Here is a 20,121-nt window from a genome sequence, read left to right as displayed (position 1 = left end):
TTTTTTTGAGACAGGATCTGATCTCTCTCGTTGCCCAGGCTGGAGGTGCAGTGAGCTATGATCTCACAAACTTGACTTCCTGGGCTCAAGTGACCCTCCCACTTCAGCCTCCCAAAGTGTTGGGATTACAGCATGAGCCACCACACCTGTCTAAAACTAATTTTGAGGACAAAACCATAAAACACTGATTATTAGAATAATAAGGCAGTGGTCAAAATGATCAACCTGATTCAATATTAACAGACAAATTCATATTATACTAAAATGCTTTAGGAACGAATGTAAAAGGATTTCAAATATAAAAGAAAATGAGATTGATAACCTTTTCACGTCCTAGAAATATAGTCCCTGGAAAACCACATTTATAGTATATCTAAGGGACAATTCACTACCTTTGTTTTACACAGCTAGCTTTCTACCAGATGCATTGAAGAAAATCCCTCTCTATACTCGAGATTTACAACATGGATTTAGTCATATACCCTGTGATGTGTTCAATTTATCATCATGCTATGGAGCTGCCGATATACAAGAGTCCCCACAACTGCTGAGATAGGAAAGGCAACTTCTAGAAGACTGATTCTCAAAAGGCTGAGGTTTCTAGAAAGCCCAATACAGGCACCCTCTTAAGTCCAGATTAGATGAAAAGCCCCCGATATACCATAAAGATGTCCTGCTTTCCCAGGTTCTCTCAAGTTAAGTATCAATAAAGAAGTGATCTCTTTAAAGCCCTAAAGTAACACAGGGCTAAGTCTCTTGGGTATACTCTGTCACATCTTAGGGACTTTTAACGTGTATCATTCTACAGTAAACAGTATGGGTCATTTCATTAGCGTTTGAAAATTTGACTGATAATTCTTAGCTATATAATTGTTCAGTCTGGCATGTAGCAAACTGTCATCTTGTTTATTTATTTATTATTTATTTTTTGAAATGGAGTCTCCCTCTGTCACCCGAGCTGGAATGCAGTGGTGCAATCTTGGCTCACTGCAACCTCCGCCTCCTGGGTTCAAGCGATTCTCCTGCCTCAGCCTCCCGAGTAGCTGGGACTACAGGCACACACCACCCCACGCCCAGCTAATTTTTCTGTATTTTTAGTAGAGACGAGGTTTCACCATGTTGGCCAGGCTGGTCTGGAACTCTTGATCTCAGGTGATCTGCCCGCATCGGCCTCCCAAAGTGCTGGGATTACAGGTGTGAGCCAGCGCGCCCGGCCCATCTTACTTTAAAAGCTAATCTAGCTGCCACATTAAAGCCAAGGCGAGCACATCTCACGAAGGTCACAACCTACCCCACTGTCCAGTGCATAGGTATTGACGAGGTAGGCCAGTGAGTTACACAGCCACAAAGAAAGGATGTCACCTAGAAGGCGAGGAACAAGACCCCTACATGAAGAAACAATAAAAATAAGAACCAAAAAATGTGATCAGTAAAATGACAGGCTCTTCAGTACAAATGCTTCTCAAATAATTAGAGGTCACAAAACATTCTAGGGAAGTGAAAAAGACATCAAACACCAGAATCCAGCCCGCATACCTAGTTCATTCTCGTTAACACAGCTGTACTTGAAGCTGATCTCCAGTGACTTTTGTTCCTATGTTTAAAATGCAGGTCGGCTATACCCTCAGTGGCTCACCTTACTATTCATAACTGTAAGCAGGGAGGCAAAAGATTTGCGAGGTGCTTTGCAGAAGAGACTTAAATATTGTTTTGCTTTGACTAGCTTAAAAAAATGATTTTGCTAAGCTATCTGATATTCACATTTGGCAAAGCAAAAGATGAGAAAAATTACAAAGCAAGAATAGTCCCAAGTACAGATACAGATGAGAGGCATCAAAAACGACATTTCTAGGGTCTGGGTGACCTAGGTGAGGCAGCATGGAATAGTGGGAAGAGCATTTCCCCACGGATTGAAGACCAGCTTCAAATGCCAGCTCCAGCACTCAGCAGCGATGTGACAGGCAGCAGATGAAACTCTCAGAGCATCAATGTTTTTTAATCTCTAAAGTGATACTAATTATAGCTGTCCTGCCTATCTCACAGGCAGGACATTTATTCAAATTCCTGCCTGTGAGATTATGATATTAAAAATCTGTATGGGGAGATACTCTGAAAATTAAAAAACAAAAAAAACAAAAAAACATCATTTCAGTAATGATGCAAAATTTTTCTTCATAGAAGAATGAGGGTAGTAGTCTTAAGTTCTTCCAAAGTAAATTCAAGCCTTGCAAAAACTTACTCTTTTAGGGTAAGGAAAATACAAGTTAAGATGATTTCCCCATTTTCAACATTTAATTTTTCTCATTTTATTATCTATATAGAATTGGGAGTTTACTATAAGGGTAGAAACTTGGAATTAAGTCCTTTGTTAAAAAAAGAAATTCCTTATTTATTTATTTTTTTGAGATGGAGTCTCACTCTGTCACCCAGGCTGGAGTACAGTGGCGCAATCTCAGCTCACTGCAACTTCCACCTCCCAGGTTCAAGTAATTCTCCTGCCTCAGCCTCTCGAGTAGCTGGGATTACAGGCACACACCACCACACCTAGAGACGGGGTTTTACCATGTTGGCCAGGCTGGTCTTGAACTCCTGACCTCAGGTGATCCAACCGCCTTGGCCTCTCAAAGTGCTGGGATTACAGGCGTGAGCCACCACGCCCGGCCTCAAATGTTTTAAGTATCTAGAAGTAAAGGTTTGGGATCTTTACAAGATAATTCTAGTCATATGGGGCCTAAATATGCCTTTCTGCAGAGAAAAAAGAAAAAAAATAAGGGGCCTAAATAGAATGTAATGTGAGGTAAGCCCAGGGAGTACGTTTTCCCCAAGGATTAAACAAAGATTCACTGTCCTTACTTTCAGAAAACGTTTCCCACTCATGCAAAAATTACATACTAATCAACATTTACTCACGCGAAAAATCCTAGAATGCCCTCTTCCCGATAGATGGTTATTATGGAATCACATAGTCCACTACGTACACAAGAAGAAAAGGTAAAATATATTAAGATTCTTTTGGAGCTACAAACAAAATAATTTCAATTATCACATTGGACAAGGTCAAATCTACGACCTCCTTCTCTCACACTTTTCTAGCACTCTCTCACTCTGCAAAGATAGCTAAATTTGGAGATAGAAGTGAAGATATTAACTACCTAGGGGTATAGTCATATGGAGTCAGTGGCTCTGCAACTTACTCTGAAATCCTAGGTAGGCTACTAAACCTGCCTGGGTATATTTTCTCCTATTTTATTTTTTTTGTGCAGATCAAATGACATCAGATACGAATTTGTTCTACAAACTGTAAGGTATCATAAAAATACAAAGTAGTATTATTCTAGTACTTTGGCTTCAAAAGGTCTCCTTGAGTATGTGAAAACAAAAACACTTACCAGTACTTGGATTCTCTGCCAATGAACTGTACCATAGATCTCAGAGTGATCACTGTGGAATATAGAGAAAAGACGTTTACAACTATGTTAAGGCCAGGTGCGGTGGCTCACGCCTGTAATCCCAGCACTTTGAGAGGCTGAGGTGGGCGGATCACCTGAGGTCAGGAATTCAAGACTAGCCTGACCAATATGATGAAGCCCCATCTCTACTAAAAATACAAAAATTATCCAGGCGTGGTGGCATGCACCTGTAATCCCAGCTCCTTAGGAGGCTGAGACAGGAGTACTGCTTGAACCCGGAAGGCTGAGGTTGCAGTGAGCCGAGACTGCGCCATTGCACTCCAGCCTGGGCAACAAGAGCGAAACTCCATCTCAAAAACAAAAAACAAAAAAAACAAAAAAAAACTATGTTAAGATAGATTTTGATAGCCCTGGAAAAAAAAGATTTTCCACCTAAAGACATTTTGCTATCTGGATAAATTGGATAAAAGCCAAAACAAGCAAGCAAACAAAAACATGCAGGCAAGGCATTTTAGTCAACTCCCATGTCAACCTATCTAAGTGGTCAGGAGAGATCAGGTTATAAAAGAAAGGTCAGTTGTCAACTGCAAACATACCATGGAAGGGATGTGTGATGAGGGTAGCAGCAGAACGAGCGATCATCTCTCGAGTTGTCTAGAAACAATCAACACACACTTCTGAAATCTAAACAAATGACACTCAAATGCCTGTGAGAAGGAATGTGGGTGGATATCATGGTATAGGATAAGAAAGTGAATGACACAGCCCTCCTGCCCTGGCTGGAGTCAAGAAGAGTTTGAATGGGATGTGAAAGATCTCATTCATTGTCATTTTATCATACTTTTCACTCATGGATTTCAATGTTCTATTATAGTTACTTCTCAAAATTTCTCTGCAAAGCAGGCTTCTGTTGTTTTCTCAATTTTACAGGTAAGAGAAAAAAATAAAGAAACAGGAAAGGTCACCAACAAACAGTCATTAAGCTGAAATAAAAAATATGAGGCTTTTATTGAGATTATTAAGTTGCTCTCTTATTGGTAAGTGATTTTGGAGCGTCTGATATCATTCTAGATAAATGACAGGCTCCATTTAGTCTCTACTCACATTTTTGGGAGAAGAGAACAATTTTGTTTTGTGACTACAACCCAGTAACTGTGCAGTATCTTAGAGCTGCTATGTTTTACCTAGTTTATCTTTCTACTCTAGGACTCTGTAAAGAAGTAATAAAGAAAATTAAATTAGAATCTTTGCATTTAGGTTCTGGGATTGTAAATGTAAGGAGGTCTACCATTGGCTTTTCCATTTTTTTTTTTTTTTTTAGGACAGAGTCTCGCTCTGTCACCCAGGCTGGAGTGCAGTGGCGCGAACTAGGTTCACTGCAAGCTCTGCCTCCCAGGTTCACGCCATTCTTCTGCCTCAGCCTCCCAAGTAGCTGGGACTATTTTTTTTTTTTGTATTTTTTAGTAGAGACGGGGTTTCACTGTGTTAGCCAGGATGGTCTCGATCTCCTGACCTCATGATCCACCCGCCTCAGCCTCCCAAAGTGCTGGGATTACAGGCATGAGCCACTGTGCCCGGCCAGCTTTTGCATTTAAACAGTATCTTTATGGTCACTGAGTTTTTTCTTTTCTTTTTTTTTTTGAGACGGAGTCTTGCTCTGTTGCCCAGGCTGGAGTGCAGTGGCGCGATCTCAGCTTGCTGCAACCTCCACCTCCCAGGTTCAAGCGATTCTCCCGCCTCAGCCTCCTGAATAGCTAGGATTATAGGCACCCACCACCATGCCCAGTTAATTTTTTTTGTATTTTTAGTAGAGATGGGGTTTCGCCATGTTGGCCAGGCTGGTTTTGAACGCCTGACCTCATGATCTGCCCGCCTCGGCCTCCCAAAGTGCTGGGATTATAGGTGTGAGCCACCACACCCGGCCTAGTCACTAAGTTTTAAGACAGCCCTCACCCCTTCTCCAAGGGCATAAGATCCTATGGGATGGGATGGGCAAACTAAGGAAAATACTAATTGCATAGTAATACATGTATCCTTGCTTTTTTTTTTTTTTTTTGAGAGGGAGTCTCGCTGTCTCCCAGGCTGGAGTGCAGTGGCGCAATCTCGGCTCACTGCAAGCTCTGCCTCCCGGGTTCACACCATGTTCTTGCCTCAGCCTCCCGAGTAGCTGGGACTACAGGCGCCTGCCACCACGCCCAGCTAATTTTTTAGTATTTTTCGTAGAGACGGGGTTTCACCGTGTTAGCCAGGATGGTCTCGATCTCCTGACCTCGTGATCTGCCCGCCTCGGCCTCCCAAGGTGTTGGGATTACAGGCGTGAGCCACCACGCCCGGCCGTATCCCTGCTTTTAAGCAAACTAATTTCATGAAAATTTACAGAAAATAGAGCTAATTTATTTGGTTTCCAGACTTTTAGTAATGTTTGTTTTGGAATATATATATATATATATATATATTTTTTTTTTTTTTTTTGAGATGGAGTCTCACTCCCGTTGCCCAGGCTAGAGTGCAATGGCGCGATCTTGGCTCACTACAACCTCCGCCTCCCGAGTTCAAGCAATTCTCCTGCCTCAGCCCCCCGAGTAGCTGGGATTACAGACATGCGCCACCATGCCTGGCTAATTTTTGTATTTTTAGTAGAGACGGGGTTTCTCCATGTTGGTCAGGCTGGTCTCGAACTCCCAACCTCAAGTGATCCGCCCGCCTCGGCCTCTCAAAGTGCTGGGATTACAGGCGTGAGCCACCACGCCCGGCCTTTGGAATATGTATTTTAGACGGCTGCATTTCCTGGATAATTGTGACTTCATTAATGACAATTAAGACAATGTGAAGACTTAAGTAATAAGAGAATAGTTCTGAAAGCCAGGCACAGAAACACCTATGGCAGAATATGGGGGTGGGAAATGAGTGATGAGAAACATTTCAGAGTCAGAAAAATGTCGAAAGAGCCTCTCTGCATAGATACTATCCAACATACAAAGGGCCTGGTCGCTATTTTAATACTTTTTTCTAAAGACAAGGTCTTACTCTATCACACAGGCTGGAGTGTGGTGGCACAATCATAGCTCACTGCAGCCTCAGCTTCCTGGGCTTAAGTCATCTTCTCACCGCAGCCTCTCGAGTACCTGGGACTACAGATATGTGCTACCACACACCTAGCTAATTTTTCTATTTTTTTGTAGAGAGGAAGTCTCACTATGTTGCACAGGCTGGTCTCTAACTCCTGGGGTCAAGTGATTTTCCTGCCTTGGCCTCCCAAAGTGCTGGGATTACAGGCGTGAGCCACCACACCTGGCCTATTTTAACACTTTTATTCCTGAGGTTTTCAACACTATTAGAAGACTTTCAGTATTCTAAAGACGGAATGTGTGGGCAAAATGAGTTTTCTTGAAATGCATCTATTCTGAACAGCAAGCACTGATCCTCTCTCTTTTTAATGTTATATATGTAGTAAAGCCCAAATTAATTTGAAGGTTTTTCATTTGGGAACAGACACTGAACACACAGGCCTGATGATTCTGATTCCACAGCTGCAACACCACAGTTTGATCTGGGCAAACAGCACAGGATGTAATTCATCTCTTACCTCCTTGATAACGTGGTCAAAGGAAGATGAGACTTCTTTCTGTACATTTCCAGGTCCTAACTCCTGGAAATCAAAATCAAAGACAATAGAGATCTTGATGATTTTTTTTTTTTTTTTTTTTTTTTTTTTTTTGAGACGGAGTCTCACTCTGTTGCCCAGGCTGGAGTGTAGTGGCGCAATCTCGGCTCACTGCAAGCTCCACCTCCTGGGTACAAGCGCTTCTCCTGCCTCAGCCTCCCAAGCAGCTGGGATTACAGGTGCTCACCACCACGCCCTGCTAATTTTTGTATTTTTAGTAGAGATGGGGTTTCACCATGTTAGCCAGGATGGTCTCGATTTCCTGACCTTGTGATCCCCGCCTGCCTTGGCCTCCCAAAGTCCTGGGATACAGGCGTGAGCCACCATGCGCGGCCGATCTTGATGGTTTTTATTTCTTTTGAGATAGGGTCTTGCTCTGTCACTTAGGCGGAGTGCAGTGGTGTGATCATGGATCACTGCAGTCTTGACCTCCTGGGCTCAAGTGATCCTCCCACCTCAGCCTCCCAAGTAGCTGAGATACAGAGGTATGTGCCACTAGGCCCCACTAATCTTTGATTTTCTGTAGAGAAGGGGTCTTACTATGTTGCCCAGGCTGGCCTCAAACTCTTAGATGCAAGTGATCCTCCCACCTTGGCCTCCGAAACGGCTAGGATTACAGGCATGAGCCACCATGCCCAGCCATCCTGATGGTTTCAAACAGAACTGTCCAAACTGGTGGCCACCCCATAGGACAACACTCACTGAGATGAATAGGAGACTGACTACTTGGCTTTCTCCAAAAGAGGCCCCAAAAGCAATAATAACTTGCAAGGGAAAGGCCAACATGCTTAGAAATCAGCTCCAACATACCTCACCCTTGTCACTCTCCTGGTAATGCTATAGAAAAAAAGAAAAAGGATGATTAGGGTTATTACAGTGTCATGTGAAAGAAGACATAAAATGAAAACTCTACTGACAGAAAGTAAATTAGCTGAAGTTTTTTTAAAGTTTTTGTTTGTTTTTTTTAAGCTGCAAATCTTCAGTTAACTTCTACTCATTAATCAACTGGAAATATGGATCTCCAAGATAAACTTGTTGCTAAGTTTAACATATTGGTCAGTTGGAAGAAAAGCAAATGGTCATGAAAACTCTTCTTTGAAAAAAGAAAAGGGGACAGGTGTGGTGGCTCATGCCTGTAGACCCAGCACTTTAGGAGGCCGAGGTAGGCAGATCACCTGAGGTCAGGAGTTCAAGACTAGCCTGGCCAACATGGTGAAACCCCGTCTCTACTAAAAATACAAAAATTAGTAGAGCATTGGGGCGCACGCCTGTAATCCCAGCTCTTAGGGAGGCTGGGGCAGGAGAATCACTTGAACCCAGGAGGCAGAGGTTGCAGTGAGCCAAGATCATGCCACTGCACTGCAGCCCAGGTGACAGAGCAAGAGTCCGTCTCAAAAAAAAAAAAAAAAGAAAAGGGAAGGCCGGGTGCAGTAGCTCATGCCTATAATCTCAGCACTTTGGGAGGCCAAGGCAGGTGGATCACCTGAGGTTAGGAATTTGAGACCAGCCCGGCCTACATGGTGAAACTCCATCTCTACTAAAAATACAAAAATTAGCCAGGTTTGGTGGCGGGTGCCTGTAATCCCAGCTACTTGGGAAGCTGAGACAGGAGAATTGCTTGAACCCGGGTGGTAAAGACTGCAGTGAGCTAAGATCACACCACTGCACTCCAGCCTGGGCAACACAGCAAGACTCTATCTCAGAAAAAAAGAAAAGGGGCCAGGCATGGTGCCTCACGCCTGTAATCCCAGCACTGTGTCGCTGAGGCAGGCGGATCACCTGACGTCAGGAGTTTGAGAACAGCCTGGCTGACATGGCGAAACCCCCTCTCTACTAAAAATACAAAAATTAGCTGGGCGTGGTGGTGGGTGCCTGTAATCCCACCTACGTGGGAAGCTGGGGCAGGAGAACTGCTTGAACCTAGTAGGTGGAAGCTGCAGTGAGCCGGGACCATGCCATTGCACTCCAGCCTGGGCAACAAGAGTGAAACTCCGTCTCAAAAAAAAACAACAAAAAAACCCAAAAAACAAAAAAGGAACATGCGCAGTGGCTCACGCCTGTAATCCCAACACTTTGGAAGGCCGAAGAGGGAGGACTGCTTGAGCCCAGGAATTCAAGACCAGACTGGGCAACATAGTGAGACTTTGTCTCTAAAAAAATAATAATAAATTTAAAGAAATAATTACAAAATAAGAACAACAACAAAAAAGAAAATTCAAGAACTTTGTTTTTTTTTTTTTAGATGGAGTTTCACTCTTGTCGCCCAGCTGGAGTGCAATGGTGCAATCTCGGCTCACTGCAACCTCTACCTCCCAGGTTCAAGCGATTCTCCTGCCTCAGCCTCCTGAGTAGCTGGGATTACATGCGCCCACCACCACGCCTGGCTAATATCTATATTTTTAGTAGAGACAGTGTTTCACCATGTTGGCCAGGCTGGTCTCGAACTGCTGACCTCAGCTGATCCACCTGCCTCGGCCTCCCAAAGTGCTGGGATTACAGGCATGAGCCACTGAGCCTGGCCAAGAACTTTCAGTTTTAACAGAAAATAAGTTAGTAAAAACACAGCCCAGGGTTCCCACTTTTCTCATGGAAAAGGCATGACCAATACCAAATTAGGGCAAGACTCTTTTCTTCCCTGCATAAAAGGACAGAGAATTGATGTTAAGTCTGAAGAGCTGAAATCGCCTCACTTTTTCCTTTGTATCTGATGGTTTCTAAAACAAGCAAGAGGTTTTTTTTTTCTCTTCTAGAGAAGAGATCATGAATACTGCCAGAGCCCAGAGAAAAATTCTTGCAAGAGGAATTTTTTGTGGCGTATTTGGAAATAGAATGTGAGCTAGGTGAAAATAAAATTATCAATTGAGAGCTCCTTCTTGTGTAACCACCAGTTTTATTGTTTTCTTATTTTTTAATGTCAGTTTTATTATTTTCTAGCCATATCAGATTTCAAAAATAGACAACATTTTCTCTTGTAAAGGGAATTGTATTTAAAAAAATCACGGGCAAGAGAACAAATGTGAAGATAAAGCAAAGTAATGTATTTTGGCCAAATTCCAGGTCCTTGGCTAGAATTAATTCTAACAGCTTCAGGTCTCTAAAAATTTTCACTTGTTTCTATACTTTGTTATTTACTCCATCGATATAATTATCTAACTTGTCTTCTACATTTCCTGAATTTCATTTTAATTCTTGTTCAGTTTACAAAATTATTTCTTGTAAAGGTTAATAATTTTCTCAGCCCTGCATATATCCTTCTTCTTGCCTGTACAAGCAGCTTTGGATGCTAAGTGTAGTACCAACCCTGTAATATTTCACTGGACTACATTTGGAACATATTCAGGGTAGCTGGTTACCTCAAGTTTGTCTTACTTTCCAGTTACATAAAGTAACTTAGTCTCAACCAGTACTTTCTCTTTTTCTCTAAGTCTATACATAAACCTCTTTGGCTAGATGACAATTGCCTTTCCATATGTAAATTTCATGGAAGTAACAGCAACAATTTCACTGAGTTCTGCCGGGCGTGGTGGCTCACGCTTGTAATCCCAGCACTTTGGGAGGCCGAGGCAGGCAGATCACGAGGTCAGGAGATCGAGAACACGGTGAAACCCTGTCTCTACTAAAAATACAAAAAATTAGCCGGGCATGGTGGCAGACGCCTATAATCCCAGCTACTCAGGAGGTTGAGGCAGGAGAATTGCTTGAACCCAGGAGGCAGAGGTTGCAGTGAGTCGAGATCGTGCCATTGTACTCCAGCCTGGTCAACAGAGTGGGACTCTGTCTCAAAAAAAAAAAACATTAGAATTGGGGGCTATGTTAAAGCCTTAAAAAGTACACTGAGGACTGCAGGAACTGTTGCTATGTTTATATATATATACAATTTTTTAGAGACAGGGTCTCGCTGTTGCCCAGGCTGGAGTGCAGTGGTGTAATCACAGCTCACTGCAGCCTCAACCTCTCCAGCACAAGTGGTCCTCCCACCTCAGCCTCCCAGGGAGCTGGGATTTCAGGTGCATGCCACAACACCCAGCTAATTCTGTTTTAATTTTTTGTAGAGATGGGGTCTCACCACGTTGCCTAGAGGTTGGTCTGGAACTCCTAGGCTCAAGCAATCCTCCCACCTCAGCCTCCCAAAGTGTTGGGATTATAGGTGTGAGCCACTGCGCCTGGCCTAATTATTTATTTATTTATTATTTTTTGTAGAGATGGGGTTCTTCCTATGTTGCCTAAGCTGGTCTCCAACTCTCGACCTCAAGTGATCTTGCCACCTTGGCCTCCAGAAGCACTAGGATTACAGGTGTGAGCCACTGTGCCCAGCCAATACTGCTACTTTTTTTTTGAGATGGAGTCTCACTCTGTTGCCCAGGCTGGAGTGCAGTGATGCCATCTCAGCTCACTGCAACCTCCGCCTCCTGGGTTCAAGTGATTCACCTGCCTGAGCCTCCTGAGTAGCTGGGATAACAGGCGTCCACCACCACTCCCGGCTAATTTTTGTATTTTTAGTAGACACAGGGTTTCACTTGTGTTGGCCAGGCTGGTCTCAAACTCTTGACCTCAGGTGATCCGCCTACCTTGGCCTCCCAAAGTGCTGGATTACAGGAGTGAGTCACAACACTCAGCCTACTGCTACATTTTTTGAGAGTTACACAAACAGTAACATACCCTTCAGCCGAGCATGGTGGCTCACCCCTGTAATCCCAGCACTTTGGGAGGCCAAGGCGGGCGGATCACAAGGTCAGGAGATCGAGACTATCCTAGCTAACGTGGTGAAACCCCGTCTCTACTAAAAATACAAAAACTTAGCTGGACATGGTGGCACATGCCTGTAATCCCGGCTACTCGGGAGGCTGAGGCAGGAGAATCTCTTGAACCCGGGAGGCGGAGGTTGCAGTGAGCAGAGATCGTGCCACTGTACTCCAGCCGGGGCAACAGTGAGACTCGTTTCAAAAAACAAACAAACAAAAAAACACACCCTTAGTACCACTAGGAAATAGAATAAACTAGAAAACCCGTTAGTTTTATATTGTGAATCACATTCATGCTGCAGAAACTTCCCTTGGATTGTTCTAAATGCTACAGACTTCTTATTCATAACACCTTTATAAAACACCAGAATTGCCCTTTATAAACAATTCTTTCTCCAGAAGTACGTTCTAAATACTAAGACTTCCTTAAAGGTTAATTCAGTTTAACCTACATAGTAATAGGTGAAAATAAGAAATTCGTACATTCAAAATTATATTACAAGCTTTAGCATTAGAAGTAAAAAAATAGGCCTGGCGTGGTGGCTCACTCCTGTAATCCTAGGACTCTGGGAGGCCGAGGTGGGCAGATCACGAGGTCAGGCGTTCGAGACCAGCCTAGCCAACATGGCGAAACCCTGTCTCTACTAAAAATACAAAAATTAGCAGGGCGTGGTGGTGAGCACCTGTAATCTCAGCTACTTGGGAAGCTGAGGCAGGAGAAGTGCTTGTACCCAGGAGGCGGAGGTTGCAGTGAGCCAAGATCGCACCACTGCACTCCTGCTTGGGCAACAGAGTGAGACTCCGTCTCAAAAACAAAAAAAAAGTAACTTTGATGTTGTAAAAACATTTCGATTTCCAGTTCTTGGGAACTTGGAAAATAAAAACATTTTATTAAAAAATCTCAAGCACGCAGAAAAATTAATAATTTACTTATGTATCCACCACCAAGGCTAAACCGATGTTAACATTTTACCCTTTTTTTGCTTAACATCTCCTGCCTTCTTCTTCCTTCTTTTTTTTTTTTCAGACAGAGTCTCACTCTGTTGCCCAGGCTGGAGTGCGGTGGCACAATCTCGGCTCACTGTAACCTCCACCTCCTGGGTTCAAGCCATTCTCGTGCCTCAAGTCTCCTGAGTCGCTGAGATTACAGGCATGCACCACCATGCCTGGCTAATTTCTGTATTTTTAGTAGAGACGGGATTTTGCCATGTTGCCCAGGCTGGCCTCAAACTCCTGGCCTCAAGTCATCCACCAGCCTCGGCCTCCCATACTGCTGTGATAACAGGCATGAGCCACTGCGCCTGGCCTTGCTTAAAATATTTTATTATTTTTTGAAACAAGGTCTCACTATGTTGCCAAAGGTGGTCTTGAACTCCTGGGCTCAAGCCATCCTCTCATTTGATCATCTCTCAAAGTCCTGGGATTACAGGGGTGAGCCACTATGCCTGGCCTTGCAGTCTTAAAATAAAGTGCCACAGACAAAGCTGAAGTTTCATCTCTCATCCTTCCCTTTTCCCACAAGTAAACTACCATGCCTTCATGTACAATTTGGTGAGGCTTTTAAGCTGTAAATATTTAGGCCGGGTGCGGTGGCTCACGCCTGTAATCCCAGCATTTTGGGAGGCCGAGGCGGGTGGATCACAAGGTCAGGAGATTGAGACCATCCTGGTTAACATGGTGAAACCCTGTCTCTACTAAAAATACAAAAAAAATTAGCCGGCCATGTTGATGGGCACCTGTAGTCTCAGCTACTCAAGAGGCTGAGGCAGGAGAAAGGCGTGAACCTGGGAGGCAGAGCTTGCAGTGACCCGAGATCGTGCCACTGCACTCCAGCCTGGGCGTCAGAGCAAGACTCCGTCTCAAAAAAAAAAAAAAAAAAAAAATTAATATAATGCACAGAATAGTGCGCAAAACACAAACGTACAAGTAAAAAATAATTAAAAGGCAAACATCCATATAGCCATGATCTAGGTCAAGGAAAATCCTTTTTTTTCCCCAAGACAAAATCTCACTCTGTCACCCAAGCTGGAGTGCAATGGTGCAATCCCAGCTCACCGTAGCCTCAACCTACGGGGCTCAAGTGATCTTCTCCCCTCTGCTTCCTGAGTATAGGGAACCACAGGCATGTAACACCACACCTGGCTAGTGTTTTTTTTTTTTAATTTTTGTAGAGAAGGTCTCACTATGTTGCCCAGGCTGGTCTCAAACTTCTGGGCTCAAGCAGTCCCCCAGCCTCAGCCTCCAAAAGTGCTGGGATGACAGACATGATCCACCAGTTCCAGCCAAGGAAAGTCATTGTCATTATCCCAGACACGTGGTCCCTCCTCTCCATCTCCCAACAAATAACCACTACCCTGAATTTTATGTTTACTTTGTTATATTCTTTTTTTTTTTTTTTTTGAGACGGAGTTTCGCTCTTGTTGCCCAGGCTGGAGTGCAATGGCACCATCTCGGCACACTGCAACCTCTGCCTCCCGGGTTTAAGCGATTCTCCAGCCTCAGCCTCCTGAGTAGCTGGGATTACAGGTGTGCACCACCACATCTGGCTAATTTTTTTGTATTATTAGTAGAGATGGGGTTTCACCATGTTGGCCAGCCTGGTCTCAAACTCCTGACCTCAGGTGATCCACCCGCCTCAGCCTCCCAAAGTGCTGGGATTACAGGCATGAGCCACTGCACCCAGCCAGTTATATTCTTTTTCTGAAAATATAAGTTTTTAATAAAAAATATTTTACCAGGGTAACATCAGAAATAAGAGGAGAATAACTTCAGAAAAAAAAATGTATGTTTTAGTCAGCTTCCTTCTTCCTTTGAAGAAATAAACTGAGCTGTGTAGGTGATCAAATAAGTGCATGTATTTAATTTCTGCTCCAAATGACTGGGTCAGAGGAAGAAGGTATGTAGAACAAAATAAAATACTTCAGGCTGGGCACGGTGGCTCACGCCTGTAATCCCAGCACTTTGGGAGGCCGAGATGGGCAGATCACCTGAGGTCAGGAGATCCAGACCATCCTGGCTAACATGGCAAAACCCTGTCTCTACTAAAAATACAAAAAATTAGCCGGGCGTGGTGGCACATGCCTGTAATCTCAGCTACTAGGGAGGCTGAGGCAGGAGAATGGCATGAACCTGGGGAGGTGGAGCTTGCAGTGAGCCGAGATCACGCCACTGCACTCCAGCCTAGGTGACAGAGCGAGATTCCTTCTCAACAAAACAAAACAAAAAAAACAAAAAAAGCCCCACTTCATTTTAAAGGAATTCCTGTTGCTTCCCAGGAAAGAAGATGTTTTAAGAAAATGTTTTTCGGCCGGGTGCGGCGGCTCACGCCTGTAATCCCAGCACTTTGGGAGGCCAAGGCAGGAGGATCACGAGGTCAGGAGATCGAGACCACCCTGGCTAACACGGTGAAACCCTGTCTCTACTAAAAATACAAAAAATTAGCCGGGTGCGGTGGCGGGCGCCTGTAGTCCTAGCTACTCAGGCTGAGGCAGGAGAATGACGTGAACCAGGCAGGTGGAGTTTGCAGTGAGCCCAGATCACGCCACTACACTCCAGCCTGGGCGATAGAGTGAGACTCCATCTCAAAAAAAAAAAAAAAAAAAAAAGAAAATGTTTTTCAAGAGGAAGAAAGGACAGGGTTATAAATATATCTTTTAAATTCCTCTTGATATTTAGAACAAACTATGCATAACAGGTAAGCAAAATCTATGGGAAGATTGATTTAATTTTCCTCTTACCTGTAAAACTTTACCATGGACCACAGTTCCAAGGACTCCCGAACACAGTCTTGGAGTTAAGCCTGTGAACAACCCACGCCTCCCATCGATACTGGCAATGTGCTGAGCTAAGAACACAAGTCAGAGATGTTGTCAAGTTCTGGTCAAGAGAAATGGATATACTACAATTTCAAAGAAACAAGCTTTCTATATATTTTCTTTCAGTAACAACTCCTGCCTATCACAGTCCTCAATGTCATGCAAACCCAAATAAATCAAAGGCACTTACCATAACTAAAGAGACCAGGAAGCTGACACACTTGCCGCCCAAAAATATTTCGTCCTATTGTTGGAGGAAGAGGCTCATATCCCACCTTTAAAAACAATGGAATATATCAATATTAAAGCAATATTTCCAGAAATGTCTTGCTTGCAAGGTCTTGAATAAAGAACACAATTTGGGTTATTTTTAAACACAAGTAAAAATGCAGCATATGTTTTCTAAGGCAATGATGAAGCATCATTCTTGCAGGTTTTTCTTCTGTTGGTAATACTGAGTTCAATAAACTCCAAGTTTCATTTTGGTTCAAATTCTATGACATAAACCATGTAGCTGAAATAGGCTAATATCAAACTGAAAAAGAAGGGAACTTTTGTGTTAGGAAAGCTACAGTTTACTAAGGGGGCTCAAAAATACCTTCTAAATAAAATCTAAGGCACATTTTATATTTGAACAAAACTAGAAGACATCCATTAGGCCAGCATCAGCTGCATATTTGGCAACCTAGACAAAACACTCAAAAGGCAAATGCAGATATAGCTGGATAATTCACTTAGGAAAGAATTACAAGCTAACTTCATGTTAGAAGAACAGGCTGTCGGTCGGGCGCAGTGGCTCATGCCTGTAATCCCAGCACTTTGGGAGACCGAGGGGGACGGATCACCTGAGGTCAGGAGTTCGAGACCAGTCTGGCCAACATGGTGAAACCCTGTCTCTACTAGAAATAAAAAATTAGCCGGGCGTAGGGGCGGGCGCCTGTAATCTCAGCTACTTGGGAGGCTGATGCAGGAGAATCACTTGAACCCGGGAGGCAGAGGTTGCAGTGAGCCGAGATTGTGCCACTGCACTCCAGCTGAGGCCGACAACAGCGAGACTCCATCTCAAAAACAAATAAACAAACAAACAAAAAAACACAGGCTGTCATTAACAGCTAATGAAGTCCATATTATATAGTTAATGATTACCATGGTCTTTGTATAATATACCCAGGATTTTTAACACTACAGATACTTGAGAGAATGAATGCTGTAGGACATAGTTTTGATTACTGTTGTGACTCTTAATCTGTCCTATTAAGTAACTCCTGGGCTGGCGTGGTGGCTCATGCATGTAATCCCAGCACTTTGGGAGGCCAAGGTGGGTGGCTCACCTGAGGTCAGGAGTTCAAGACCAGCCTGGCCAACATGGTGAAACCCTGTCTCTACTAAAAATACAAAAATTAGCCAGGTGTGTTGGCGGACACCTGTAATCTCAGCTACTCAGGAGGCTAAGGCAGGACAGTCGCTTGAACCTGGGAGGGGAGTTTGCAGTGAGCCGACATTGTGCCATTGCATGCCAGTCTGGGTGACAAGAGCAAAACTCCGTATCAAAAATAAATAAATAAATAAATAACTCCTGTCTGAGCTCCCTGAAAGTGCTACGAAGTAACCATTTTTATTTTTATTTAGTTACTTATTTATTTTTTGGAGACAGAGTTTCGCTCTTGTCACCCAGGCTGGAGTGCAGTGGCAGGATCTAGGTCACTGCAACCTCCATCTCCCAGGTTCAAGCCATTCTCGTACCTCAGCCTCCTGAGTAGCTGGGATTACAGGCACCCACCACCACACCCAGCTAATTTTTTGTATTTTCAGTAGAGAGGGGTTTTGCCATGTTGGCCAGGCTAGTCTTGAACTCCTGACCTCAGGTGAACCGCCTGTTTCAGACTCCCAAAGTGTTGAGATTTACAGGCATAAGCCACCGTGCCTGGCCCAAGTAACTATTTTTAAAACTGAGCATTTGGGAATTTCACCAAAACTCCTGGGCTACTTGGCAACACATAGATGTTGTGAAATCAGAATTAAGAATATTCAAGGTTTTTGGGGCAAGAGCTCTGAACATCACTAGAAAACCCCGTCTCCCAGAGAAGTATTGAGTAGTGGGTTCTTTTTTGTTTGTTTTGTTTTTTTTGAGGCTGAGTTTTGCTCTGTCGCCCAGGCTGGAGTACAATGGCGCGATCTCGGCTCACTGCAACCTTCACCTCCAGGGTTCAAGTGATTCTCCTGCCTCAGCCTCCCGACTAGCTGGGATTACATGCACGCACCACCACACCTGGCTATATTTTGTATTTTTAGTAGAGACGGGGTTTCACCATGTCGGTCAGGCTGGTCTCGCCTGGGCCTCCCAAAGTGCTGGGAACGCGTAAGCCAACGCGCCCGGCCCCAAGGGTTCTTACTAGATATACTGCAACATGCTGTCATCTCCGATGCTATCTAGCCCCAAATGTGCCAATTCTGTTTGAGATGTTACAGTACATTCTAATCAGTCTTTGTTCTAGGTACAAAGAATTTATTTGCAATAGCCTTTAACATATGGAATCTGAATTCACACGGGTCTACTCAGCAAGAAATAATTTGGATTCCCAACAACTCAAGAATACGAAATGTGGCCCTCTCTAGTGTCTTGCCTATTTTTTACAGAAAAGTAAACGGCGTCTACAGAAAAGTAGACGGCGAGACAGGGGTTCTAAAAACTGTTCCATTCCTAGGCACAGTGCATGAGGTAATTATGTCAACTCTCAGTAAAAGCATAAAAAAAAGAATGACTTGCCCATTGCAGGGATATAGCAAAGGAATTGGAAACACTAAGTCTATCACTTACTTGGCCTACCTGCATGTGAATATAAAATACCATGTAATAATTATTTGACAGTAGATTAGAAACTAACTCCCATGTTTAAACTCGCTAAAACTCAGCTTCACTAATTTCCAGCTCTGACAAATGTGATTTTCATTGTCAGGAGCCACATGGGCTGCTGCTGGAAAGCGCTCAACGCATCCTTCCGAAATCTGACAGAGCAACCCCTTCATTAACACTTCTGAATGAGCTCCTTGTGTTTCTCTGAGTATCTGGTGCGAAAACGTCGGAACAGAAAAGCAGTAGTAACAGTAGCATTAAAAAAAAAAAAAAAAGGAATAAAAAATAAAATGTTGGTTCCCACCTAACTTCACATTTGTCTTCAACTGAGCATTTCGTGTTTTGCGTCTGAGATTTTGGGGGGAGTAGTGGTGAATGTGAATTTCGGAAGGGCGAGAAGGAGGGTTCGGAAGCCTTTGGTGGCGACCGGCCAGGATCCACCTCAGGGAAGAAGAAGCAAAGTTCAGAGGATCCGCCGGGCAGGGCAGGGCAGGGTGGCGGTTGGCTAAGGGAGGAGTGGGCCTCAACGCTGTGCGGCGAGGCGAGGGCTCCGCGAGGCCCCCAAGCGGGGCCGCGGGACTGAGGAAGCTGTCCCTGCGGGGAGGGAAAAGGGCAGCGGAGGAGCAGCAGCATCTCGGGAGAATGAAGGGCCCGCAAGGCTGAGCCGATCCTCAGGCGCCCTGAGCAGCAGCGACCGAAAGGGGCGCCGGGCGGGGTAGGGAGCGGCGACGCCTCATACCTGGATGAGCACTTTCACGTACATGAGCGGCTGGGACAGGATGGTGAGACCGGAGCCCAGGAGCACCTGACTGGCCGCGTCCGCCATGATGGCACCCGCGGACGGACGGACAGACAGACAGAGCCACCAAGCGACCCGGTGAGCCGGTCCTAGGTCACGTGCCAGGGCCGCCGGTTTCACTGGCCCGCCCGCGGCGCGCGCGCACGCACGCACCAGCGCGCGCCTCTCCGCCCAGTCCCCGCCCCACCGTCCCGCCCCGAGAAACGGCAGGCGCTCGCGAGGGGGCGCTGCGGTCGGGGCGGGGCTTAAGAGACAGAGGCGCATGCGTTCTGCCGGGGGTTCGCCCTTCACCAGGAGTGACGGTTTCTCTTGCACATGCGCTTCCAGGCCGCAAGTGTCCGGAAACAGAAGAATGGGAGTGGCAGTGGGGGAGTGTGACCGTGACGGCAGAGGCAAGGTCAGAGGACTGAAAAGAAATTGAAAAGGATTCTTCGTTATGCTTCACCTCTGCACTTGCCTTTTGGGCATCATCAACATAGGGTTCAAAAGATATTCAGCATCAGAGCCGTTAACAGTCTCGTGGCTGACAAACTCTAAATAAGTATAACAAATAATCCGCTAGCGAGTGGCTTTTCATTCATTTATTCGTTTGATTAATGTTATCTTCTCAGAAAAACCTTCTCTGACCATTCTCAAATTACCTCCCCCTTTTCTTTTTCTTTTTCTTTTTCTTTTTTTTTTTTTTGAGACGGAGTCTCGCTTTGTCACCCAGGCTGGAGTGCAGTGGCGCGATCTCAGTTCACTGCAACCTTCGCTTCCCAGGTTCAAGCAATTCTCCTGCCTCAGCCTCCCTAGTAGCTGGGAGTACACGCACACACCACCACGCCCGGCTAATTT

The 20,121-nt window shown here is 44.6% G+C and overlaps 1 protein-coding gene across 6 annotated transcripts in view; it reads right to left on the bottom strand.

Moving 5' to 3' along the window:
• Positions 1-19,549, bottom strand: part of MTCH2 (mitochondrial carrier 2) — a 28,465-nt gene extending 8,916 nt beyond the window's left edge. Inside the window, exons 1-9 of one of the 6 annotated variants that reach the window (XM_054439539.2) lie at positions 19,225-19,532; positions 15,822-15,906; positions 15,554-15,660; positions 7,885-7,911; positions 6,997-7,059; positions 4,007-4,064; positions 3,390-3,441; positions 2,911-2,970; positions 1,292-1,385 (exon numbers count right to left, since the gene is read on the bottom strand). In XM_054439539.2, the coding sequence (XP_054295514.1) occupies positions 1,292-1,385; positions 2,911-2,970; positions 3,390-3,441; positions 4,007-4,064; positions 6,997-7,059; positions 7,885-7,911; positions 15,554-15,660; positions 15,822-15,906; positions 19,225-19,311 (633 nt within the window). In that variant the 5' untranslated portion in view covers positions 19,312-19,532. Of the gene's footprint in view, positions 1-1,291; positions 1,386-2,910; positions 2,971-3,389; positions 3,442-4,006; positions 4,065-6,996; positions 7,060-7,884; positions 7,912-15,553; positions 15,661-15,821; positions 15,907-19,224 lie in introns of all 6 variants that reach the window. The other 5 variants (XM_054439541.2, XM_063671823.1, XM_054439540.2 and 2 more) reach the window with 5 other exon arrangements.
• Positions 19,550-20,121: the final 572 nt, after the last annotated feature.

The sequence above is a fragment of the Pongo pygmaeus genome, chromosome 9 (genome assembly GCF_028885625.2).
Source record: "Pongo pygmaeus isolate AG05252 chromosome 9, NHGRI_mPonPyg2-v2.0_pri, whole genome shotgun sequence".
Classification (NCBI taxonomy): Eukaryota; Metazoa; Chordata; class Mammalia; order Primates; family Hominidae; genus Pongo; species Pongo pygmaeus.
Note: the sequence above shows the minus strand (reverse complement) of the source record. Positions and strands in the feature narration are given on the sequence as shown.